The 26,862-nt window shown below is 43.5% G+C and overlaps 1 protein-coding gene across 1 annotated transcript; it reads left to right on the top strand.

The window, feature by feature from the left end:
- Positions 1-383: 383 nt before the first annotated feature.
- Positions 384-21,891, top strand: ankrd54 (ankyrin repeat domain 54). The gene is made up of 8 exons (XM_068019512.1): positions 384-855; positions 10,022-10,069; positions 11,563-11,661; positions 13,195-13,266; positions 15,918-15,965; positions 18,391-18,515; positions 19,516-19,623; positions 21,260-21,891. The coding sequence occupies exons 1-8, from the start codon at positions 543-545 to the stop codon at positions 21,332-21,334; spliced, it is 888 nt and encodes a 295-aa protein (XP_067875613.1). The 5' UTR covers positions 384-542; the 3' UTR covers positions 21,335-21,891.
- The last annotated feature ends 4,971 nt before the right edge of the window (positions 21,892-26,862 follow it).

Below are 26,862 nucleotides of genomic sequence, written 5' to 3'. Positions count from 1 at the left end.
CAAGTTGACAGAGGGTAGAATGTGGGAGGCCAGCGAGGAGAATAGACGAGTCTAGAGGTAACAAAGGCACCGATGGCGGTTTCAGCCACAGATGAGCTGGGGCATATTTCTAAATTCCAGATTTAAGTAAGGGAATTTTAACTTATGTCTCTGGATCATTAAACCCAGGCCCCTGGATAACTAGTCCAGTGACATAACCATCAGAATCCAACACCCTGACTCAGCAGCGAACAGCAGGGTTAGTTATTGGCTTTGCCATCAGGCAGCCAGCTTGACACCCCCACCTGTGGAAGGACCCCGTGCGACCCCCGCCCACTCCGCGCCAGACCGCATTCGGATTGGTTAAATGTGATATCATCGGCTCCTGACGCCTGTTCCGATTGGTCGGTTGCGACGTCAGTCAGTCCGGCCTGCCTTCTGTTTATTTTAAAAGTAGAAACGGCAGGGGAGGCCGATGAAGGGAAAATAAAGAAAAATAAAACTGTCCCCAGCCTCCGTGGCTGGGTCTCACACGATGCCGAGGTAGAGCGAGAGGCCGAGCGATGAGCTGCTCCATGGCGGCCGGGGCCTCCGACGACGACACCGTGTCGGAGCGATCGAGCTCGGAGGGCGAGTACGCGGTGTCCGAGCGGGGAGCCGCCTTCCGCCTGGCCGCCCTGGCCCAGGAATGCGGCCGGCTGGGCGCCGGAGACCGGGCCGAGAGCCTCAGTTACTTGCACTTCATGTGGCAGAAGCAGGAGGGGGAGACGGGCGGCCGCCAGCAGCAGGAGCTGACCGGCAAAATAGGCGTCAACCGACTGAAACGGCAGGTCAAAGTTCACCGCAAGGCTTGTCCCTTGGGGAAGGAAATTTATGGTCAGTTCAGTAATTCCGGCGTGGATGATTTATATTGGATTGGATTGGGTAGTTGGGTTGATTGGATTGGGTTGAGTGAATGGGTTGGGGATTGGATTGGATTGAGTGAATGGGTTGGGGATTGGATTGGATTGGATTGAGTGAATGGGTTGGGGATTGGATTGGATTGGATTGAGTGAATGGGTTGGGGATTGGATTGGATTGGATTGAGTGAATGGGTTGGGGATTGGATTGGATTGGATTGAGTGAATGGGTTGGGGATTGGATTGGATTGGATTGAGTGAATGGGTTGGGGATTGGATTGGATTGGATTGAGTGAATGGGTTGGGGATTGGATTGGATTGGATTGAGTGAATGGGTTGGGGATTGGATTGGATTGGATTGAGTGAATGGGTTGGGGATTGGATTGGATTGGATTGAGTGAATGGGTTGGGGATTGGATTGGATTGGATTGGATTGAGTGAATGGGTTGGGGATTGGATTGGATTGGATTGGATTGAGTGAATGGGTTGGGGATTGGATTGGATTGGATTGGATTGAGTGAATGGGTTGGGGATTGGATTGGATTGGATTGGATTGAGTGAATGGGTTGGGGATTGGATTGGATTGGATTGGATTGAGTGAATGGGTTGGGGATTGGATTGGATTGGATTGGATTGAGTGAATGGGTTGGGGATTGGATTGGATTGGATTGAGTGAATGGGTTGGGGATTGGATTGGATTGGATTGGATTGAGTGAATGGGTTGGGGATTGGATTGGATTGGATTGGATTGAGTGAATGGGTTGGGGATTGGATTGGATTGGATTGGATTGAGTGAATGGGTTGGGGATTGGATTGGATTGGATTGGATTGAGTGAATGGGTTGGGGATTGGATTGGATTGGATTGGATTGAGTGAATGGGTTGGGGATTGGATTGGATTGGATTGGATTGAGTGAATGGGTTGGGGATTGGATTGGATTGGATTGGATTGAGTGAATGGGTTGGGGATTGGATTGGATTGGATTGGATTGAGTGAATGGGTTGGGGATTGGATTGGATTGGATTGAGTGAATGGGTTGGGGATTGGATTGGATTGAGTGAATGGGTTGGGGATTGGATTGGATTGGATTGAGTGAATGGGTTGGGGATTGGATTGGATTGGATTGAGTGAATGGGTTGGGGATTGGATTGGATTGGATTGAGTGAATGGGTTGGGGATTGGATTGGATTGGATTGGATTGAGTGAATGGGTTGGGGATTGGATTGGATTGAGTGAATGGGTTGGGGATTGGATTGGATTGAGTGAATGGATTGGGGATTGGATTGGATTGGATTGAGTGAATGGGTTGGGGATTGGATTGGATTGAGTGAATGGGTTGGGGATTGGATTGGGTTGAGTGAATGGGTTGGGGATTGGATTGGGTTGAGTGAATGGGTTGGGGATTGGATTGGGTTGAGTGAATGGGTTGGGGATTGGATTGGGTTGAGTGAATGGGTTGGGGATTGGATTGGGTTGAGTGAATGGGTTGGGGATTGGATTGGATTGAGTGAATGGGTTGGGGATTGGATTGGATTGAGTGAATGGGTTGGGGATTGGATTGGATTGAGTGAATGGGTTGGGGATTGGATTGGATTGGATTGAGTGAATGGGTTGGGGATTGGATTGGATTGGATTGAGTGAATGGGTTGGGGATTGGATTGGATTGGATTGAGTGAATGGGTTGGGGATTGGATTGGATTGGATTGAGTGAATGGGTTGGGGATTGGATTGGATTGGATTGAGTGAATGGGTTGGGGATTGGATTGGATTGGATTGAGTGAATGGGTTGGGGATTGGATTGGATTGGATTGGATTGAGTGAATGGGTTGGGGATTGGATTGGATTGGATTGGATTGAGTGAATGGGTTGGGGATTGGATTGGAGTGAGTGAATGGGTTGGGGATTGGATTGGATTGGTTTGGATTGGATTGAGTGACTGGGTTGTGAACATACAAATTAGGAGCAGGAGTAGGCCACTCTGCCTTTCTCTAGCCTGCTCTGCCATTCAATAAGTTCATAGCTGACCTAATTATTCCACATTTCCACCTCCACCCACCCTCCCCCCGATAACCTTCCATCCCCTTGCTTGTCAAGAATCTATCTACCTCTGCCTTGAAAATATTCAAAGACTTTGCTTCCACTGCCTTTTGAGGAAGAGAATTCCAAAGACTCACGACCCTCTGAGAAAAAAAATTTCTCTTCAACTCTGTCTTAAATGGGCGATTCCTTATTTTTAAACAGTGACCCCTAGTTCTAGATTCTCCCACAAGGGGAAACATCCTTTCCACATCCACCCTGTAAAGACCCCTCAGGATCTTGTATGTTTCCATCAAGTTGCCTGTTACTCTTCTAAATTCCAGCGGATACAAGCTTATCCTGTCCAATCTTTCCTCATAAGACAGCCTGCCATTCCAGGTATTAGTCTAGTAAACCTTCTCTCTACTGCCTCCAACGCATTTACATCCTTCCTTAAATATGAAAACCAGTACTGTACACAGTACTCCAGATGTGATCTTACCAATGCCCTGTATAGCTGAAGCATAACCTCCCAACTTTTGTATTCAATTCCCCTCTCGATAAATGATAACATTCTATTAGCTTTCCTAATTACGTGCTGTACCTGCATGTTAACCTTTTGCGATTCATGCACTAGGACACCCAGATCCCTCTGCATCTCAGAGCTCTGCAATCTCTCACAATTTAGAAAATATGCATTTTTTATTCTTCCTGCCAAATTTCACACTTTCCCATATTATACTCCATTTGCCAGGTCTTTGCCCACTAACTTAACCTATCTATATCCCTTTGTAGCCTCCTTATGTCCTCCTTCACTTTCCTACCTATCTTTGTGGTATCAGCAAATTTAGCAACCATACCTTTGGTCCCTTCATCTAAGTCATTTATATAAACTGTAAAAAGTTGAGGCCCCAGCACAGAGCCCTGTTGCATACCACTGGTTACATCTTGCCAACCAGAAAATGACCCATTTATGCCTACTCTGTTTCCTGTTAGCTAGTCAATCTTCTATCCATGCCAATACGTTACCCCCTACACCATGAGCTTTTATTTCTGCAATAATCTTTGATGTGGCACCTTATCAAATGCCTTCAGTACTTCCACTGGTTCCCCTTTATCCACAGCACATGTAACTCCTTCAAAGAACTCCAATAAATTGGTTAAACATGATTTCCCTTTCACAAAACCATGTTAACTCTGCCTGATTACCTTGAATTTTTCTAAATGCCCTGCTATAACGTCTTTAAGAATAACTTCTAACTTTTTCCCCTAAGACATGCTAAGCTAACTGGCCTGTAGTTTCCTGCTTTCTGTCTCCCTTCCTTTTTGAATAAAGGAGATACATTTGCTATTTTCCAATCTAACGGAACCTTCCCTGAATCTAGGGAATTTTGGAAAATTAAAACTAACACATCAACTATCTCACTAGCCAGTTCTGTTAACCCCCTTAGGATTGTCAGCCCGCAGCTCCAACAATTTGTTCAGTACCACTTCCCTGGTGATTATAATTTTCTTGAGTTCCTCCCTCCCTTCCATTTCCTGACTTGAAGCTAATACTGGGATGTTGCTTGTATCCTCAATAGTGAAGACCGAGGCAAAATATCTGTTCAATTCATCTGCCATCTCTTTATTATCCGTTATCAATTCCCAAGACTCACTTTTAATAGGACCAATGCTCACTTTGTTGACTCTGATCTTTTTAAAAAATCTATAGAAACTCTGACTATGTCTTTATATTTCTAGCTAGCTTTCTCTCATACTCAAATTTTACCTTCCTTATCAATCTTTTAGTCATTCTTTGCTGTATTTTATATTCTGTCCAATCTTCTGACCTGACTCCCATATTTGCACAATTATAGGCTTTTTCTTTAAGTTTGATACTATCTTTAACTGTTTTAGTTAACCACGGATGGCGGGTCCCACCCTTGGAATTTTTCTTTTTCGTTGAAATATATCTATTCTGTGTATTCTGAAATATACCCTTAAATATCTGCCACTGCATCTCTGTTGACCTATCCCCGAACCTGATTTGACAGTTAGCTAGCTCTGCTTTTGTGCCCTCATAATTGCCCTTATTTAAGTTTAAAATACTAGTCTTGGACCCACTCTTCTCTCCCTCAAACTGAATGTAAAATTCAATCATATCATGGTCACTGCTACTTAGGGATGCCTTAACTTTGAGGTCATTAATTAATCCTATCTTGTTGCACAGCATCAGGTCTAGCATAGCCTGCTCTCTGGTTGGCTCCAGAATGTATTGTTACAAGAAATTTTCCCGAAAACATTCTATTTATTCCTCATCTAGGCTGCCTCTGTACCTTTCTGATGAGCTGCCCAATGTAGAGGAGACCACACTGTGAGCAGCGAATACAGTATACTACATTGAAAGAAGTAGAAGTAAATCGCTGCTTCACCTGAAAGGAGTGTTTGGGGCCTGGGATAGTGAGGAGAGAGGAGGTAAATGGGCAGGTATTACACCTCCTGCGATTGCAGGGGAAGGTGCCCTGGGACGGGGACGAGGTGGTGGGGGTAATGGAGGAGTGGACCAGGGTGTTGCGGAGGGAACGATCCCTTCGGAATGCTGACGGGAAGGGAGGGGAAGATGCGACTGGTAGTGGCATCACGCTGGAGGTGGCGGAAATGGCGGAGGATGATCCTTTGGATATGGAGGCTGGTGGGGTGAAAAGTGAGGACAAGGGGAACCCTGTCACGGTTCTGGGAGGGAGGGGAAGGGGTGAGGGTAGAGGTGCGGGGAATGGGTCGGACACGGTTGAGGGCCCTGTCAACCACAGTGGGGGGAAATCCTCGGTTGAGGAAAAAGGTCATATCAGAAGCACCGTCATGGAAGGTAGCATCATCAGAGCAGATGCGTCGGAGACGGAGAAACTGGGAGAATGGAATGGAGTCCTTACAGGAGGTAGGGTGTGAAGAAGTGTAGTCGAGATAGCTGTGGGAGTCGGTGGGCTTATAATGGATATTAGTAGACAACCTATCCCCAGAGATGGAGACTGAGAAGTCGAGGAAGGGAAGTGTCAGAGATGGACCATGTAAAGGTGAGAGAAGGGTGAAATTGGAAGCAAAGTTGATAAAGTTTTCCAGTTTGGGGCGGGAGCAGGAAACGGCACCGATACAGTCATTAATGTACCGGAAAAAGAGTTGGGGGAGGGGGCCTGAGTAGGACTGGAACAAAGAATGCTCGACATATCCCACAAAAAGACAGGCATAACTAGGACCCATGCGGGTACCCATAGCGACACCTTTTACTTGAAGGAAGTGCATGGAGTTGAAGGAGAAGTTGTTCAATGTGAGAACAAGTTGAGCCAGGCGGAGGAGGGTAGTGGTGGATGGGGACTGGTTGGGCCTCTGTTCCAGGAAGAAGCGGAGAGCCCTCAAACCATCCTGGTGGGGGATGGAGGTGTAGAGCGATTGGACGTCCATAGTGAAGAGGAGGCGGTTGGGACCAGGAAACTGGAAATCGTCAAAATGACGTAGGGCGTCAGAAGAGTCATGGATGTAGGTGGGAAGAGACTGGACCAGCGGAGAAAAGATAGAGTCTAGATAGGAAGAAATAAGTTCAGTGGGGCAGGAGCAGGCTGACACTGGGTCTGCCGGGACAGTCCCGTTTGTGGATTTTGGGAAGGAGGTAGAAGCGGGCTGTCCGGGGTTGTGGGACTGTGAGGTTGGAAGCTGTAGAGGGAAGATCTCCAGAGGAGATGAGGTCAGTGACAGTCCTTTGGACGGTGGCTTGATGTTCGGTGGTGGGGTCATGGTCCAGAGGGAGGTAGGAAGAAGTGTCTGTGAGTTGGCGTTGAGCTTCTGCAAGGTAGAGGTCGGTACGCCATACGACAACAGCATCACCCTTGTCTGCAGGTTTGATGACCATGTCTGGGTTAGACCTGAGAGAACGGAGTGCCTCAAGTTCAGAGGGGGACAGGTTAGAGTGAGTGAGGGGGGCAGAGAAATTGAGACGACCAATGTCTCGCCGACAGTTTTCAATGAAGAGATCAAGAGCGGGTAAGAGGCCAGGGGGAGGGGTCCAGGTAGAGGGAGAATGCTGGAGGCGGGTGAATAGGTCTGCTGGTCGGGGGGAGGACTCCTGGTCAAAGAAGTGAGCCCGGAGGCGGAGGCGACGGAAGAAGAGCTCAACGTCATGCCGAGCGCGAAATTCATTGAGGTGGGGGCGTAAGGGGATAAAACGGAGACCTTTGCTGAGTACAGAACGCTCAGCATCAGAGAGGGGGAGGTCAGAGGGTATAGTGAATACACGGCAAGGGGTCAGATCAGATGGGGTGGGGTCAGAGGGAAGTGAAGCGGACTAATTTCTTTAGTCTTATTTGCCCTAAGCCAATTTGCATGTGCTCAGGTAATAATCCAGAGAACATTTGAGGTTCTGCTTAATTTGGCACCTAGTTCCTCATACTGACTATGCAGAACCTCGTTCCCTGTCCTGCCTATGTTGGTACTAAAGGCCTGCTTAGGTCTGCAAAAAAAAAACCCGACCCGAACCCGACAGAACCACATCTGACCCGAACCTGACCCGACCCGAGTCCTTCCATTTTTTCCCGCCCCCGACCTACCCGACCCAACCATCAGTTAATTTACCTTCCGTTTTTCACTTTCTGGTGATCTGCACAAGGTTAAAATAACTGTTACAAAACCATCTTTCTAGGCCAAAAATTAACTTAACAGTGGAGCCACTTACCTGTGATAGAGCATGTCCGACCTGGCCGGACCCGAGCCTGAATGCTGGATCCAGAATTGCAACCCCACCCAACCTGAACCCGGCACATGTCGTTGGGTCCCGTTGGGTTCGGGTCGGGTAGCAGGCCTTTAGTTGGTACTTACATGGACCACGACGACTGGATCCTCCCCCCTCCCACTGTAAGTTCACCTCCAGCCCTGAGCAGATATCCCAAACCCTGGCACCGGGCAGGCAGCACAGCCATCTGGACTCTTGTTCTTTGCTGCCGAGAACAGTGTCAATCCCCTTAACTATACTGTTCCATATTACCACGACATTCCTTTTTTCATCCTGCATTTGAATGGCTTCCTGTACCATAGTGCCAAGGTCAGGTTGCTCATCCACCCTGCAGCCCCCACTCATCCAAACAAGCTGAAAGAACCTGAAACCCGTTGGGACAATTGCAAAGGCGGAGGCTCCTGCACTCTTGCCCTCTGGGACCCCTTACCTGCCTTAGCTGCAGCCACGCTCTCCTGTCCCTGACCACTGACCAAATCAGAAGATCCTATCCTAAGGGGTGTGACCACCTCCTGGTATAAAATATCCAGGTAACTTTCCCCCTCCCCGATGTGTTGCAATGTCTGCAGCTCGGACTCCAGTTCAATGACTCTGAGCCGAAGCTCTTCGAGCCGCAAACATTTACTGCTGACTTACTTCGGTCACTTAATTTAAGTAATTTCTATAAATTGTAAAAGGTTGAGGCCCCAGCACTGGTCCCTGTGGCACACCATTTGTTACTTGCCAACCAGAAAATGACCCATTTATGCCTACTCTCTGGTTTCTGTTAGCTAGCCAATCTTTTATCAATGCCAATATGTTACCCCCTACACTATGAGCTTTTATTTTCTGCAGTAACCTTTGATGTGGCACCTTATCAAATGCCTTCTGGAAATCTAAGTACAACTGGTTCCCCTTTATCCACAGCACATGTAACTCCCTCAAAGAACACCAATAAATTGGTTAAACATGATTTCCCTTTCACAAAACCATGTTGACTCTGCCTGATTGCCTTGAATTTTTCTAAATGCCCTGCTATACCGTCTTTAATAAAAGCTTCTAACATTTTCCCTCAGACAGATGTTAAGCTGACTGGCCTGTAGTTTTCTGCTTTCTGTCTCCCTCCCTTTTTGAATATAGGAGTTACATTCGCTATTTTCCAATCTAACAGAACCTTCCCCGAATCTAGGGAATTTTGGAAAATTAAAACTAATGCATCAACTTGAGTGAATGGGTTGGATTGGATTGGATTGAGTGAATGGGTTGGATTGGATTGGTTTAGGCGATTGGATTGGGTTGGGTGTTTGGATTGAGGCTAGGCTGGATTGTATTGTTTTTGGATGGCTTGTTTTAAATGGTTGGATTGAGGTTGGACTGGCTTGGTTGGTTCGGTTGGGTTGGATGGGATTGAGCTTGGGTTGAGGAGTGTTTCTAATATTTCCTACTTCCTCTCCTGAAAGTTAGCCTTGGCTCAATAAGTTAGGAGGTATGTGGGTTCAAGCCCCATTCCAGAGACTTGATCACATAATCCACGCTGACACCTCAGTGCAGTACTGAGGGAATGCTGCTGTCACAGATGTCATTTTAAGAATGAAATGTTAAACCCTATTGCTGAATTGGGCATGCGTAAAAGATCCCTTGGTCCTATTTTGAAAAAGAGCAGGAGAATCTTCAAAACGTGTCGTGGGAGCTTTTACAATTAGCTGAGAGGGCAGATGGGGCCTCATGACCAAAGTACTTTGCAGCCAAGGAATTATTTTTTGAAGTGCAGTTTTACCAAACATAGCAGCCCATTTCTGCACAACTAGGTCCCAAAAATACAATAAACAGTTCAGCAATCTCGACCAATGTTTTTCTCAAGTCTTTCCCATTTCTAATGATCTGGCTCATGGCTTATCTCAGGTCATCAGTGGAGTCTCACCATTTCCCAATGGGGTAGAAGTGCTGAACAGCATTGTTGGAATATAAATATGATGGTGTTACTGCCCCTGAGGCATGCAATTCTGCCTCAAGAGGCAATACCTTTCCCTGCACTATGAGCAGCAAATCGTAACAATGAGGGGCACTGCATGAATGTCCAGAAAGTGAAAGTCAAACCAATACTTTTAAAGACAACTTGTATATGTCCAGCTCTATCAGTACAATCTACAATGCAAAAGCAATGGATTCCAGATTATCAGGACTGAATGGGTGAGAGACACTTGCCTGTGAAACCATTTGTGCAATGCAACTGGCCATTAAAAGAACTGACCAGGAGCAGTTTGCATGTACCCAAGGACAGAGTAATAATCAGCAATGTTCATACACTGTTAACAGTTAGAACTGTTTATATTCCTCTGCCTGTTCTTTCTTGGTTCATGTTTTACAAATTATTCTGCTTATTTTGCAGCTCAGAAGCGTTTACGAGAAGCTGCAAATGCAAATGAGGTCGAGATTGGTAAGTTTGAGTGAGTCTTCTGTGGTGTGTCTCCATACAGCTGGTTCTTTGCCTATTGTATTTTGATGTTCTGTTGTGTCCACTGATTGAAATGGGAACCAAACCTATTTGGTATCTTACATATGATGGAACTTCCTGTGATTTCTGATTTATACACTTTGTCCTTCTGTAGACTTGGTTTCCAACATAATTCTTGCGGGATGCTTTGTCCTAGATGTTGGTGGTGAAGGGAGTGAACGTTTAAGGTGGCAGATGGGGTGTGTCAAAGCGGGATGCTTTGTCCTAGATGTTGGTGGTGAAGGGAGTGAACGTTTAAGGTGGCAGATGGGGCGTATCAAAGCGGGATGCTTTGTCCTGGATGAGTCAGCAAAAGTCGGTTGACTGTGTGACGGTCTGTAAGCGCTAACTCTGGTTAACTTCACCTACATCTTTCCAAAATCTACATTGTATTAATATACTCTCTTCCCTCTCCTCAAGTACTGATCCTGCTCTTTTCAAAACTGCCATCTTCACCTCCTCTCTGCAAAAGCACGTACGCTGATAACATCCAGCTCCATCTCTGCATCACCTCTCTTGACCCCTTACTACCTCTGTGCTTATCTAACATCCAATCTTGGATGGGCTGCAGTTTCTTCCGGTTAAGCACTGGGAAGGCCATTGTATATGGACCCTGCCACAAACTCTGTATTCTTGCCATCGAGTCCATCCCTTCTCCAGTCTGATTGATTGAGCCTGACTGTTCACAGCTTTGGAATGCCATGCTGAGCTTCCAACCCTTTGCACTCTCCATCACAAACGTAAATTCTTATTTATGCCATTTCATCTCCAGACTCAAATTCCTGTGATCTCCTGGCCTGTCATCTTGCAATCCAATGGTAATGTAGAACTCCCTCAGTACTGCATTGCATCATCACCTGAGATTACATGCTCAAATCCTGAAGTGGGACTTCAGGACCGCAATGCATCTTTTAGATAGTACACATGGCCACCTTCAGACTGGGAGGCAATAGAGCAATCAAAGGAGCTAAACTAACAGTGGAATTCATGGTTTGAGGAGACTAGGTTGCGGCACTTCCAATATTCCCGATGAAATATTGTCATGTTTCTTGGTCAGTCTGGAGTTAGCTTGTGTAGATCCATCACCATACTTGAGTTGCAAAACAAACTACTGAGCAACACTCAGCCAGAGTTTCCACTTGTCTGATAAGTCACACTTTCCCCCATGTGGGCACACCAAGTGCTTAAGCCAAGAGAGCTTAGATGCACATTGGCGAAAGCCAAGGCTTCCAGACTGCCAAGTATGTGTTGGCCTCCTTCACTTTATCCACTAAACAACATTTTCTCCATACAAGATCATTCTTAGACTTCAAGCTTTTGAGTCCTTGTTGACTGACTGGTTGTAATATTAAATTACTGGGATGGGGATTTGACACACTTGGAATGGATTTTACCTCGTCTGATCTTAATAAGATCACCTTTATTGTTTTATTTAGTGGGCCAACTACTTGAAGATGGCACTGAACCATGTTCAGCAGATGACAAAGGCAGGACTGCCCTTCACTTCGCCTCTTGTAATGGAAACAGTTCAATTGGTGAGTAGGACGAGCATGCTTTTTCTTGTACCTGTTCCTTCGCCCACCCCTCCACCCCTGTCATTAATGCTGGTACCTAATTCATCCAGGGATGCACACATGTTTGGAAAAAAAACCAGGCTGCGTTTCTTGATAATTATTTCTTGACATTGTTACGACCGAGGCTGGAGGAGTGCACTGTCTTTCTCTAGTTCCACTTCTCCACAGACTGCAACATATATTTAAATGGGCTGGATTCTATAGAGCCCTTGGGATCTGTGGCGGGAGGCCTGAAGATGGCCTGGATGAGGCCCGCCACGGACCTCGACACCGGCAGGGCCCGGCCCGATATTGACGGCGAGGCCTCGTGGCGGCCCCCCGCAACTCGGCGACGGGACCGCAATGCATCTTGTAGATAGTACACATGGCAATCGTGGACCGGGATGGGCGGCCCGCCCCGGCTATTTAAATGCGCCGTGTTTGGAATCGTGGCGGTTCTTTGGCGACCCATGTGGGCAGGCCACCTTTTTTTTGCCCTCCACCAATTTCGGCGGTGGGCTCATAGAATTCAGCCCAATGTTTTACCCAGTTACTGATATGGCCAATTATATACTCGGATTTTATTCTGAAATAAAAACAACCAACCAGGTTTCTTTAATAAACAGTAAAATTATGAATTTATTATAAATATTCAATAAAGCTGCAAAGCATTAACACACAGGTTGAAATATGAAAGTTCCCTTCTAAATTAGCCCAACACACATGCATGTACACACACCGGTTAAAGAAAAAATAAAGACGATTTTTCTGCAGAGATGTCTTTACAAAAAGACAAAAAAAAAACTTTGGCCAAATACTTGTTAATTCTTGAAGGAAAAAAGGGCAAGCCATGCGCTGTCCTCCACTGGCCCTTTTAGTCTGGCGTCAGATACTCGTAGACAGCTGTCACTGGGATCTTTTTTGGAGCAGTTCTCTATAGGCGTTGTCAAGGATTAGTCTGGAGCCTTTTCAGGAGAAATGTGGCATCAATTACTCCAGTCCACACACTGGATTCTTAGGGTTTCTTAAAGAGGTGGAAGAGGGTGAGCTAATGACGTCTCTCTTCGCAGGCTGACCCCCAACTGACTCCAAACAATATCCAAAATGAAATCCACTCTTGACCACCATAAATCTTGATGTCACTTCTCTGTAAACAACTACCCTAATCACCACGGCTCCTGCTGTTTACTTAGTTTAAGGCATGTGACATCCAGTAAAGGGTTGTTTTTAAATAAAATCTTAAGTCCTTCCAGTGACCTTTTTCTAAAAGGAAGTCCAGCATCTATGGAATCTCTTCAGTCTTTCAAATGAATCCATTTCCACAATTTTTAAACAAGAGTTCTCAAAAATTATTTAAAAATGGAAGCCCTTTCATAATGTCAGATGTATGTGTCACACTGCCTGTAGTTAATCAGGGGTATGAAGGTACAATGATCTAACAAGGAGTTTGTAGTTAGTGCCTTTTTTTTAACTAACAGCGAAACCTAAGAATCTTGCTTTCTCTTCTTGCTACAGTACAGTTATTGTTGGATCATGGAGCAGACCCTAACCAGCGGGATGGACTGGGAAACACACCATTGCACCTGGGTATGGTAGAGATGAGGAGTTTTAACATTTCTGAAACTGATGATGAGTTTGTGTTCTGAGTTGTGGGGGAGTCTATGTTACAACATATTGTTGCTAAGGATCTCCAGCTAGTGTATTTTCTATTAAATTTTAAGAATATTTTCTGATTACATAATACGTTTCTCTATTTTTGTAAGTTTTTTTTTGTTGAAAATTGAGTTTTTAAATATGCTTGGAAGTGGCTGGTGGTCTCTTAAACAGGGTTCTATTCCTGGGCATGCTCCCAGGTTTGCAGAGCATTGAGGGTTGTATTATAGTACTCAGTGTAATGCTGTCTGGCTATAGCTGAACAGGATGTTCAGCCGTGTATCTTTCAGCCTGACTGCCAATTACTAGCGCTTAAATGTTATTTCAACACAGCCAGTTTGATCAGTGTGTAAATGATGGGGTATGGTCATGTGACTGGACTGGTAATCTAGAGGACGTGAGTTCAGATCACTCCATGACAGTTTGAGAATATGGCTTAAGATTATCTGGAAATTTTAAAAAGCCAGTATCAGTACAACTCTATTACTAATCTAGTTGCTTGACCACGGCATTACTGTACCCCTACTTTAGTTCTTTAGATAAGGAAACACAGTCATTACCTGGTCTGGTCTGGTCTATATGTGATTCCAGTCCCAATACCAATGTGGTTGACTCTTAATTGCTCTCTGAAGTTGCCTGGCAAGCCACTCGGTTGAACCAAAAACCACTACGAAGAATAACAACAATAAAACTGGATATACCACTCATCTGTGACCTAGGCATCAAATCAGGACATGCCCAGTGCACACCCGGCCCAACGGGAGGAGCAGGCTCCTTGAACATCCCTATTCTCCGTGATAGCAGAGCCCAACACAGGAATGCAAAAGACAAGGTTGGCACATTTGCAACCACCTTCAGCTTTAAGTTCCAAAGTGGTTGATCATTCCTGGCCTCCTCCTGAGGTCCTCACCTAACAGAGGCCAATCTTCAGTCAATTCAAGTAACTCCTTGTGACATCAAGAAATAGCTTTGTGCACTAGACACAGCAAAGATGACATCCTGGCTGTATTACTGAAGACGTGTGCTCCAGAACTAGCCGTGCCCCTACCCAAGTTGTTCCAGTACATCATTTCATGCCTGAAATATGGAAAATTGCCCGGATATGACTGTCCACAAAAAGTAGGACAAATCCAATCAGACCAATTACTGCCCTATCAGTTAAGTCTCCCGTCATCAGCAACATGATAAAAGGAGTTGTCAACAGTCAACAGTACTATTGAGAGGCGCTTGCTCCACAATATCCTGCTTGCAAATGATGCTGGCAGAAACCAAACTGAGCATCTGGATCCAGAACTCAATTCAGCCTTTGTCCAAACATGGAAACCAGACCTAAATTCCAGAAGTGGGCGAGGCAAGGTGAGATGAGATAACAGCGCTACTGACTGGGCACAAAGGAATGGAAGTAAAACTAAAGTCAGTGGGGATCGGGAGAAAACTCTCCAGTGGCTGGAATCAGACCTGGCACACACAAGAAGGTGGTTGTTGGAAGCCAATCATCTCAGCTCTGTTTCAGGGTAGTGTCCTAGGTCCAACTATCTTCAGCAGCTTCATTAATGACTTTCCCTCCATAATAAGGTCAGAAGTGGGATGTTTGATAATGTTTGCACAGTGTTCAGTTCCATTTGCAGTTCTCCAGATAAAGAAGCAGTTCATGTCCTTGTGCAGCAATATCTGGATAATGTACAGGCTTGGGCTGATGTGTGGCACGAATGTTACTTGCCACTTAAGTGCCAGACAGTGGTCATCACCAACAAGAGAGAGACTAACCCTTGACATTCAATGGCATTACCATTGTTGAATCTCTCTCCAACATTTAGTGGGTCACCATTGACCAAAACCCAACTGGATTGGCTACTAGAACAGTTTGGGAACTGGGTACTCTGTGGTGAGTGGCTCACCTCCCAACTATCCAAAGCCTTTCAACCACCTACAGGGCATAAGTTTGGAGTGTGATGGAATACTCTCCACTTACCTGGATGAATGCAACTGCAACAACACTCAAGAAGCTCAACACTATTGTGGTCAAAGCATTCAGCTTCATCAGCACCTTATCCTCTAGCCTAAACATCCACCTCCTCCACCACTGAATTCTGTGGCTGCAGTGTATACTATCAACCAAATCTGCCATCTTGACCATCTAGAAGGATCACCAAGGGCAGCAAGTATATGGGAACACCATCATCTCCAAGTCTCACATTATCCTGACTTGGACATATATTGCCATTCCTTCATCATCGTTAGGTCAAAGTACTGGAACTCCCTACCAAAGAGCACTATGGGAGTACCTTCACCACACGGACTGCAGCAGTTCAAGAATAGGCCCACCATCTATTTAGGGCAACTAGAAATGGGCAATCAATGCTGGCCTTGACAGAACCATCTATAACCCAAGAATGACCAATACAAAATAGGGTGCTACTGAACCAGAACAAGACCGTGTCAACAAGTTCTAGCCTTAGCCTATGCTGAGTTGCCTGAATTGCTAGTTCAGATAGTGGTTTGATTGATCTCAGCATGTGTGCATTAGGGAGTTCCTAGTCTTTCCATTCTCTCTGTTTATAAGCATCTGATTCTGTTATTTACAGCTGCCTGTACAAACCACGTACCAGTGATCACAACACTCTTACGAGGAGGTGAGTCTTCACTACTTATTTTAGTAGTTCAAGTTATTACAGTGTGTGTTGGTGGGCAGAGGAAGGCCCACCGCATTACGTACCAATTAATCACATAAGTGGACAGCGGCGGGCCCTCCCTGGAATTAAGGACCCCAGCGATGGAAGACCTGCCTGCTGAGAGCTGTCGGCCAATCAGAGGCTGGCAGCTCTTTAACTGAGTGGCTGCCGGTACTGGACCCACCCAAGATGCTGGACTCAGGCCACAGGTAAGTCAGGGCTGGAGGGTTTTGCAAGTGAGGGGTGTAGGGGGTGTCGGCAGCAGGGTGGCAGTCAGTGGGGGCTCCCCAAAGCGTTAGTACAGAGAGGGTGTGAATTGACTGTAAAGCACAAAGCACTCCAAGCACAAACATTAAAATTATTTTTTAAAAAACAGAATCCGTGGGTAGGCACATTGGAAACAAACTAACCAAACTGAAAAAACTAAAATAAAATAACCAGAAAAAATAGAAAAAAAAAAATAACAACATAAAAATGGGGGGGACATGCTCTGAAATTATTGAATTCAATGTTCAGTCCGGCAGGCTGTAGTGTGCCTAATTGTTAAATGAGATGCTGTTCCTTGAGTTTGCGTTGATGTTTGCTAGAACACTGCAGCAATCCCAGGACACAGATGTGGGCATGAGAGCGGTGGGGGGGGGGGGTCTGTTGAAATGGCCAGCAACCGGAAGCTTGGGGTCATGCTTACGGACTGAGTGGAGGTGTTCCGCAAAGCGGTCCCCCAATCTGCGTTTGGTCTCCCCAGTGTAGAGGAGACCACATTGTGAGCAACGAATACAGTATACTAAATTGAAAGAAGTACAAGTAAATCGCTGCTTCACCTGAAAGGAGTGTTTGGGGCCCTGGATAGTGAGGAGAGAGGAGGTAAATGGTCAGGTATTACACCTCCTGTAAGCTCAAGGAACAGCATCTCCTTTACCGATTAGACACGCTGCAGGCTGCTGGACTGAACATTGAATTCAGTAATTTCAGAGCATGACGGGCCCCCCTTTTTATGTTTAGTTATTTTTTCTTTTAGTTTGGTTAGTTTGTTTCTACTGTGAGGACCCACTGTTTAAAAAATTTTTTTTTTAATGTTTGTGCTTGGAGTGCTTTGTGCTTTACAGTCAATTCACACCCTCGCTGTACCGTTTGCCTTTGTTCCATGACCTTCTGGTCAGTTATTCTCTGTGACCTTGTCCTGTCAACACCTCTTTTGTTATCTCTTGCCTTACCCCCCACTTTACTTGCTTAAAACCTTTTATTTTACATTTCTAATATTTGTCAGTTCTGAAGAAGGGTCACTGACCTCAAACGTTAACTCTGCTTCTCTCTGCACGATGCTGCCAGACCTGCTGAGTATTTCCAGCATTTCTTGTTTTTATTTCAGATTTCCAGCATCTGCAGTATTTATCATTTATTTTATTTATCATTCTTGGCTAAATAGACAAGCAGGCAACTCGTTCCCAGTCGGAGACCTGTACAGCTCTATCACCGGCATATTGGGCTGAATGGCCTCCTTCTGTGCTCTGATTCTACAATGCTTCAAATTAATTGCAGCCAAAATCTGATAAAAGTGAGGATGATTCTCTTTGAAATGATAACTTGTGAGTCAATAGTCCGGGGGCATAGACAAATTCATTATCTCCGATGACCAAAAATCAAGCAGACGTTTTAGCTCTCGATATCTTTAGGATATGGTTTGTGACTTTGAGGGCTGTGGTGGAGCAGAAGCCTGTTTGGACAGCTTCAAATGTGGGGTTCCGAAGAAGGGTCACTGACCCGAAACGTTAACTCTGCTTCTCTTTCCACAGATGCTGCCAGACCTGCTGAGTGAATCCAGCATTTCTTGTTTTTGTTTCAAATGTGGAGTTGCTGCAGATCTCTCATTGAACTTGAATCAAAGACAAAATGCACTTGGTCTCTGCACTGAAGATCCAAGTATTTTCTCCACATTGAACCCAGTTGTATTTAGGTTGCAATGAAGAATTTGCCTGCAAACTTGTCTCCCTCTTTTTTTTCAGTCAATTGGGTGATACCATCTGTGCCACTCAGTAATCAGGAGAAGGAACCATTTCTGGTTATTTGCCTCCCTCCCCAGTATTCCTTCAGCCCTGTTGAGACAAACTCCATCTCGTAATAGGAATGTTAAAGTTAATGAAGAAAGAATTCAGTCCATCATTCTTGTAGGTAGAGGGCTACTGAAATAAATATTTAATATTTTCATGTGGTGAAGACCAGTTTACCTGCTGTGCCTTTTGATTGTACTTTGTTCCCTGCAGCAGTGATCTGTAAGAGTTGAAGGAGATTCATACTCTGCGGAAGCAGCAGGTCAGAAATTCTCAGCATGTCTTCTGAATGGCAGCACTGCAAGGCTAAGTGGAAAATTCCTCTTTGTTCCTCTCAGGTGCCAGAGTGGATGCCCTGGACCGAGCAGGAAGGACTCCGCTCCACCTTGCTCGATCTAAATTGAACATCCTACAAGATGGACATTCACAGAGCCTGGAGGCCCTCCGGGCAGAGGTGAAACAGGTGAGGCACAAAGTGAGGGCAGGGCTTCCAGTGCACTGCAAAACTTTTTAGCAACCAGGGGGAGAATCTGCTGCAGGTTAAATACTCCATTTGTATTATTACCTTGCATGTAAACTACTTATTGCTCTGTTTTTAACTAGTTGGCCTCCCGTGGTGCTGCACATGAGGACTCAAACCAAATGTAGTCTGGGGAAGTGAAGAACTGAACCAGATGCAATTCAGTCTCTATTGTAAAGTATAATCCCTGTCCCTTTTGTTGTATTTCAATTATATATGGTCATGACCACATTTGTTTTTGTCTCATACAACGTCGAGCAACCATCTCCAAGCCCTATATTTGCTTGTTCTTCATCCTGAATTCTCTTTTGTATTCTTTCATTCCCTACTTCTCCCCAGCTGCAAACACCTCTCCCTCCATGTGTACCTCTAATCTCCAAGTTCTGTCTCTTCCCCTTCCTCCTAATCTTCCATCTCTTGTTGATGTGTGTGTCTCTGTCTTTCCACCAACTCCCATGTCTGTTTCTCTCTCAAATTGCCTCTCTACCTTTCTCCCTGCCCTCCCTATACGATCATGCTTTAGTTCTCCATCATCAATTTCCCCCCATGTCAGTTTTTTTTTGAGCTCCGTATTGTTCTAACCTCAATCACACGCACAATTTCCAACAGGAGTCACTGGGTAGAAATGAAGAACTGACTCCTGGCTAATTTGACCTGGGAATTTCTGAACCTATAGGGCTCATTTTCTATGATGCTTGGTTCATTTACCAACTAAGCAGTAATTAGGGGGACAGGCATTTCATAGTTTTGTACGTACAGTAATTAACTAGAGTTGATAAGTGATGCACATCTTGTGCCTTGCGTCAGGTGGGAGTGTTTCAACAATAACTGGATAGCCATTGCTTTAATGCCATATTCTGCTGAGGGTCACAGTCACTTAAGTGCTTGATTTTCAGTATCAGGAGAGTAAATGCGTTTTAATATGTATTTACTTTTTTTTCAGATCATTCAGATGCTGCGTGAGTACTTGGAAAGACTGGGTAACCATCAAGAAACCGAGCAGCTAGATGATCTTTGTACAAAACTTCAGATGACCAGCACGAAAGAACAGGTAGGGCCCAAAAACGGGAAGTAAAGGGTTTATTTTCCTTTAAAATAGGAATCCATTAGTAAGGGCAGTCTGATTGAAAACAAATGGGTTTTATTTCTTAAGACAACTCAGTGTAGGGCCAGTGCCCAGAGAGCAGGACAGTGTTTCCAGTACAAGTGAATGTAAAGGGAAGAGTGGCTAAGAAGGAGGGGGAGGTAGTGTTGTGTTGAATGGTCATTTCGAGCCTTTAGCAGTCATCTTTCCAGTTGGAGTGAGTCGGTCTTCCAGGATTTACATATGCAGCTGCCTTAATTCATCCCTCTTTTCCTATCTGCTGTTCATTCTCCATAGTACTGGAACAGTTTACAGTCAGTTTTTACATTTTTATATAGTCTATTTTGAAATTACTTGATTTGAATTGCTTGAAATTGTCTTTAGTCCTAAATTCCCATTTGTGTCCTTGATGTTTTGAATTTGAATCACTGGATAATTTAACGAAAAGAATTGCGCACGTAACGTCATTTTCACCATTCGCATGTTTTCATCCAACTTTTCATATTTTAAAATGATCCTTAGCAGCAGAGCAACGCTCAAAGTAGAAGTGACTATGGGGTCCAGTGTCTGCACAGCCAATATACCCAAAATAACATCCTGGCTGAAATCCACTAATTCAACATAAACCCAAGATTGAATCAGAGACTTTCCTGGTCCTTACTACTCAGTAAAATATTTGGCAATTTACTCACTAAGCCATCTGGAGAGCTCAGTCTTGACCATTTTAAATCCCTACAACAATGTAAACCTGGGATAATCTGAAGTAAAGATCCTTCACCAATAAGATCTAATGTTAAATATTAATGCATGAAGCCAGAAAGAGTGAAAATAAGGTTGGCCATCATCTATTGATACTCTGCATAAATTAGTAGAGGTAAAAAATGCTGAAGTTGCTGATCCACTTTCAAGCTTCATTACACTCAGCCTACAGATGCACAGATAAGGTGATGGTAGCTGACCACAGTCCACCCACTACTATTAGTACAATTCTACAGGAACTGATGTAGAAATAAATATACATAACGTGAAAGCAATGTAGAAATGGCTGATTTTTTTTTTTATAGAACTGCCTTTGTGCCGTTTTGTCTTCTCCAACTGCACTCAGCAAGTTTTAAACACCAGTTCTGATGACTTTTAACTCCCTCTGGAATGTTGCCAAACAGCAAGGCATTATTTCCAAAACCCTGAATGATCTTATCTCCTTTGATCTTCCCAGCTTACTGCGTCCAACCTGACAGTTCCCTAACCCTATGATGCTGGAGCTTCTACCTCCTCTTCTCCCCCAAACAGGACCATCTCGGTCAACTCTATTATCTCAGCTTGCAAGAATAGCGTTCTGGAATAAGGGTCTGTACACAATCCACCGATACTCACTGACTCACCATATGGTTCCAGTATTTCTCTGATTTGCTTTCAATTTTCAGCATTCTGCAGTGTTATGCTTTAACTTAAAAAGTTTCAGGTAGTTGGAATAAAGTCTTCCCAAAACTATGAACTTATCTTTCTCCTAACCTGCTGTGTATTTACAGAGTTTTCTCTTTTTATGTCTGAAATACTTGTTCTGTTATTTGTGATCTAACTTGACTTCCTGCTCCCCTCACAGGTCGATGAAGTTGCTGATCTGCTTTCAAGCTTCACTACACTCAGCCTACAAATACACAAATTAGGTGATAGGTAGCTGACCACAGTCTGCCCACTGCCATTGGTACAATTCCACAGGAATTGATGTAAAAACAAATATGTATGTGAAAGCAATGTAGAAATGACTGATTTTTATAGAACTGCATTTGTGACGTCTTGTCTTAAACTGCTTGTGATCTTTTGTTTTGGCAACATAATTGATTCTCATTTTTTAATGTAATAAAAATGTTTATAAAATCTTGATGGAAGCAAGTTTTGATTGAACTTTAGCACAAGAAGCTGTGGTGGGAATGTTATTACCTGCTGAAGTGATCTTAGTATAACATTGTGAACTCTTCATATCCAGGCATGACATTGTCAACAAAAAGTGAAGAAATTTATGATGCCTATTGACTGATATTTAAACAGAAATTGATTGTTTCCAAGTATTTTGCAGGTGGCAGTGGTCTGACTAACAAACCAGCAACCTTTCACTTGAATTTCACTCTATCTGCTATCCATGTTTGTGATGTGTGCATCATAATGTTAAACATTGTGATGATAAATGGATTGTCTGTGAAATTTTAGTGTACCAAATAAAGTGCAAGAAACTGAGTAATGTAGTTTTGGTTCTGACAACCTAGAGATTAAAGGGTCTATCTCCTTTTTTTTTAAGGAACAGCTATCATACTGAACAGCATGAGGAGTTTAATGAACAAAGTGAGAATTGACAACCAGTGAGTTGGAACCAGGGTAGGACTTATGGCAGGACTTAGTACAAATGGTTTATGTTACAGCAAATAGTCTTATTTACTGAGCAAACAACAACCACTCCATTTAAAAAGAGTTTCAATGAACTACAGCAAACAACATAATGACTGAAGCTAAAGCAACGTCTCCAGATAAAAGCAGGGTTATTTCTCCAGAAAATGCAGTAAGAGGATAGTTACATAATACAACTATGTGCTAATTATTTATGGCAGTGCAGTCTCCAGATGTGACTGATGGGGAAATTACCCATTCTGGCCAGGAATAGTGGGCTCATTAAATGCAGCCTTGAATGAATTCCTGTTCAACTAGTATCGGCTTGGTGTATTTTGAGATTTAAAAACTGCTTTAAAACGATTCTCTTCACGTCCATAGAGTTAAAAGGCAGTGCACATCTGTGCCATCACATCTCAAACATTGTGTGGCTGTAGGTAATAATGATGATTGCCCTAGTCAGCATAGCAAATATCTTGAGCCAATCAAAAAAAACAATTATCTTCACTGAAAAGATAGGGAAACTTCCAAACAGTATAAACAAGTTCCACACAAATGACTGCCAGAAAAAAAAAAGCAGTAAATGGAAGTACTAAACTGTTTGGATAATTTCTGCAGGTTTTTGGTTTCTGTTTTCCTTCTGCAGGTCAGTGTATAAAACATGAACAATAACAAACAGGTTCAAAACATTCACAATTCTGAGAACACCACTAAATTTACTCAATTATTTCTCAAAATAGGTCTGCTTTGTACATGAGTTGGTAATGGTACTGCAGGAGACCTACGCTTCTGCTACTGAATGGGTACAGCTGCACAATGGGCCTTGATTCTGGTCCTCTGGAACTACAATAACCAGGGGGTTTTACATTGTGTGTGAAAGGACATTATGGGAGTTGTATTTTCACACAACTCATAATGGAACTACACTACACCAGTTGTGCTATGACAACTAGTCTTACATAACTGAGAATCAAGAGCGGTGGGAATAAAATATCAAAAACAAAATGAAGAGACCTTGTACTTTAGCAGAGGGGTCAATAACCAGGCGGCATAGATTTAAGATAAGGGGCAGGAGGTTTAGAGGGGATTTGATGAAAAGTTTTTTTCCCCCAGAGGGTGGTTGGAATCTGGAATACACTGCCTGAAGTGGCAGTAGAGGCAGGAACCCTCAACATTTAAGAAGTATTTAGATGAGCACTTGAAATGCCATAGCATACAAGGCTACAGGCCAAGTGCTGGAAAATGGGACTAGAATAGTTAGGTGCTTGATGGCTGGCACAGACACGATGGGCCTGTTTCTGTGCTGTATAACTCTATGACAATGACTCCTCACATTCCTATATGCTAAACCTAGGAATACAGAACAGGAAGAGGTCATTTAGCCCCTCGAGCCTATTCCACCATTCAGTGAGATCATGGCTGATCTGTGACCCAACTTTGATCCATATCCTTAAAAAACTTCCAGTTAACAAAAATCAATCAATCTCAAGTTTATATTTAACAATTGCCATTTGCGGAAGAGAGTTCAAAACATCTTCCATCCTTTACATGAAGAAGTGTTTCATAATTTTTAAGCATTATGCCTTCTAGTTCTCGAGTCCCCAACCGGTATTTTTCTATTTACCTCTGAGCCTGGTCCAAGGGTGGGATACAGAAGGATTTGAAAACAAGGATGAAAAAAAAATTAAAATGAGGCATTGCTAGATCAGGAGCTAATGTAGGTTATCCGAGCACAGGGGTGATGGATGAACAGGATTTGGTGCAACATCAGATATTAGATCTTCAGTCTCAGTGCCGTTCTTAAGTTGTGTGAATACACTTTGCTTTAAAAACCAAACATTTACAAACAACTGGAAAAATGGTCAAAAAATCCTAAAACATAACAGTAACTTTGTAGTGTTATATATTTTCTCATTTTAAATGCTTTTATGAGCCTCATTGTCATCTATCAAATGGTCATCCATTGGCAATTGTTATGCAAATTGAATTAATGTTGCCTCTATAGTCAGGAAATCTACTGTTAAAAGCCAGATGACATGAATCATTTGAAATACTAACTTCAAAAGGAATCACACATTAAAAACAGGAAGGTTTTTTTAAAGTTTGTTCAGTCTTGGGATGTGGACTGAGAGAAGACCCTTGCTCCATATTCCACCTTTATTTGACAGGTTGGTAATAGACTGTGCAAGATGAAAAGTATTGAATGAAACTTAAAACAGTACCAAAGATGGCATTTTTCAAAATGGAATACCAATACACTTCATAAATTGTTCGGTCAAATAGCGAAATTAACCTATTACAGCCTTTGCTCATATTTGCTTTCATACCCAAGATGAAGCATAAAATTAGTAAATTGCAAACAAATATCAGCTGCTTTAGGCAAACCTCAGGTCCACAAGCAATGCCTGCTTATTCAAAAAGACTCTAATGTAGCAGATCATGTTTAACCCAGTAATGCCAATGAGGTAAAAACAGAAAGTGTTGGTCTCAGCAGGTCAGACAGCATCTGTGGAGAGAAGCAGCTAATGTTTCAGATCTGTGACCTTTCATCAGAACTGGTAAAGGTTAGGAAAGAATAAGGTTTTAAGTAAGTGAAGGTGGGGAGGTGGTTTGGTGAGGAAGAGAACTAAAGGGTAGGTGTGATAGGGCAGAGGGCAGGAGAGATCTGCCCGATCACACACCTTCCTTCTTGTTCTCTTCTAACCCCACCTTCCCCTGCCCCCACTTGCTTCAAACCTAATTCTTTTCCAAGCTTTGCCACTTCTGATGAAACGTTACAGAACTGAAACACTAACTCTGCTTCTCTTTCCACAGATGCTGCCTGACCTGCTGAGTATTTCCAGCACTTAATTTATTTCAGAGGGCAGGAGAGATTAAACAACAAAGTTGTAATAGGACATAGGCAAATACTTGCATTGAAAGACAAAGCATTAATCCAGAGTGTGTTAATGGCAGAGTAATGAGTAGCTCTGTGCCAATGAGGTGCTTGTTAATTTTCAAGGACAAGCAACTCTGGGTATGGCATCAGAAGATGTACAGCTCTGGATCACAAGGGGCACTGACAGGAATTCTTGTGAAACCGGTGAATGAGGAAACAGACCTTTTAGAAACTCACAATGGGAATAGATCTCTCTGAATAGGGTAGATGTTTAGTCATGTTCAAATAGTTGTTAAATAAATTGTCAGCTGTGCATTGGTAACATTCTCACTCGAGTCAGAAGGTTGTGTGTTCAAGCTCTTCTCAGGTGGACATTAAAGAGCCCATGGAATTATTGAAACGAGCAGGGGACTTCTGGTGTGTTGACCAACTTTTATCCCTCAACCAACAACTAAAATTAAGATGACCTTGTAATTTATCTCATTGCTGTTTATGGGAGCTTGCTGTCTGTAATTTGGCTTCTTCAGGTAGACGGTGGCGTAGTGGTAATGTCACTGAAGATGTCTTAGTAACGATGCCATGAAACTATCATTGATTGTCATAAAAATCCATTTGGTTCACTAATGTCCTTTCGGGAAGGAAATCTGCCATCCTTACCTGGTCTGGCCTACATGTGACTCCAGACTCTCAGCAATGTGGGAGACTCTTAACTGGCCTAGCAAGCCACTCAGTTGAGGGCAATTAGGGATGGGCAACAAATGCTGACCTTGCCTGCGACACCTACATCCCATGAAAGAAAAAGAAAAAAATTTCCTACATTACAATAACTACACCTAATGTATGTAGTTGGTTATAAAGTGCTTTGGGTCATCCTGATGCTATGAAATGTGCTGTATAAATGTGAGTTATTGCTTTTGTTAGTGAAATCCCTTTTAGTTTTCTCTAATTGAAGGATGAAGCTATTCACAATAGCTAATGCTTATTACCAATACATCTTGTTCTTCAATTTGGAATTAACTTCAGGAATGAAGGATGGGAGAAAACCAGAGGAAAGAAAGCAAACCAATATACTCTGTTAGTAAATGGAAGTGTGTGAGATAGGGATGACTACAGAATTACATAGTCGAATATCACACAGAACACAGTGGCTCTTTTGGATAAGACGTTATACTGAGGCCCCATCTACCCCCTCAGGTGGATGTAAAAGATCACATGGCACTATCTTGAAGAGCAGGGGAGTTACCCTAGGTGTCATGGCCAATATCAATATCATAAAAAGATTGTTTGGTTAATATCACACTTCTGTTTGCAGGAGCTTGCAAATTCAGATATTACAACAGTGAATACTCTTCAAAAGTACTTCATTAGCTGTAAAGCATTTTGGGGCATCCTGTGATCGTGAAAGGTATTACATAAATGCAAGTCTTTTTTGGACCTGTTCAGATATTATTATAGATGGTTACATCACACTGATATCCTGGAATATCCACAATTATGGTAGTTGGAGAGACATTTCAGAGATTAAATGGAGTGCAAATCTGTACAAGCCAGTCAGTTACTTCAGATGGTGAGAAAATAAATTTAGACCTTCACTCAGAATCTGACCCACTAATTAGTCATTTGGGAGTGATCAGATCAGACCACTTTGTGCAGATACAAGTCCATTCTTTATACCCTACACACAGCAGAGTATTCTGTTTATCTTGTTCTGTGCTCTCAATTACTAGTCCTCTGCTAATGACGCTCTGAATTTGGCTATAAAGTGCACTGAATTGCCTCACACTTTTGCCTCTTCTTGCAGAGTGAGATAATAAACATACAACAAGGAAACTCAGCCACAAGCCTGGACTGCACAATTTCACAGGATAATTCACCAGTCAGTTAAGAGCTCAAACCACAAATCTGGACATTGGATACACCAGCTGTGACAAACCCCACTTTGTGAA

Source organism: Heterodontus francisci, chromosome 41 (genome assembly GCF_036365525.1).
Source record: "Heterodontus francisci isolate sHetFra1 chromosome 41, sHetFra1.hap1, whole genome shotgun sequence".
Lineage (NCBI taxonomy): Eukaryota > Metazoa > Chordata > Chondrichthyes > Heterodontiformes > Heterodontidae > Heterodontus > Heterodontus francisci.
Note: the sequence above shows the minus strand (reverse complement) of the source record. Positions and strands in the feature narration are given on the sequence as shown.

Coding starts and splice junctions, on each gene's coding strand:
- ankrd54 (XM_068019512.1), top strand. CDS start 543: ATGAGCTGCTCCATGGCGGCCGGGGCCTCCGACGACGACACCGTGTCG. Junction 13,267..15,917: donor AAACACACCATTGCACCTGG/GTATGGTAGAGA, acceptor TGTTATTTACAG/CTGCCTGTACAAACCACGTA. Junction 19,624..21,259: donor TGACCAGCACGAAAGAACAG/GTAGGGCCCAAA, acceptor CTCCCCTCACAG/GTCGATGAAGTTGCTGATCT.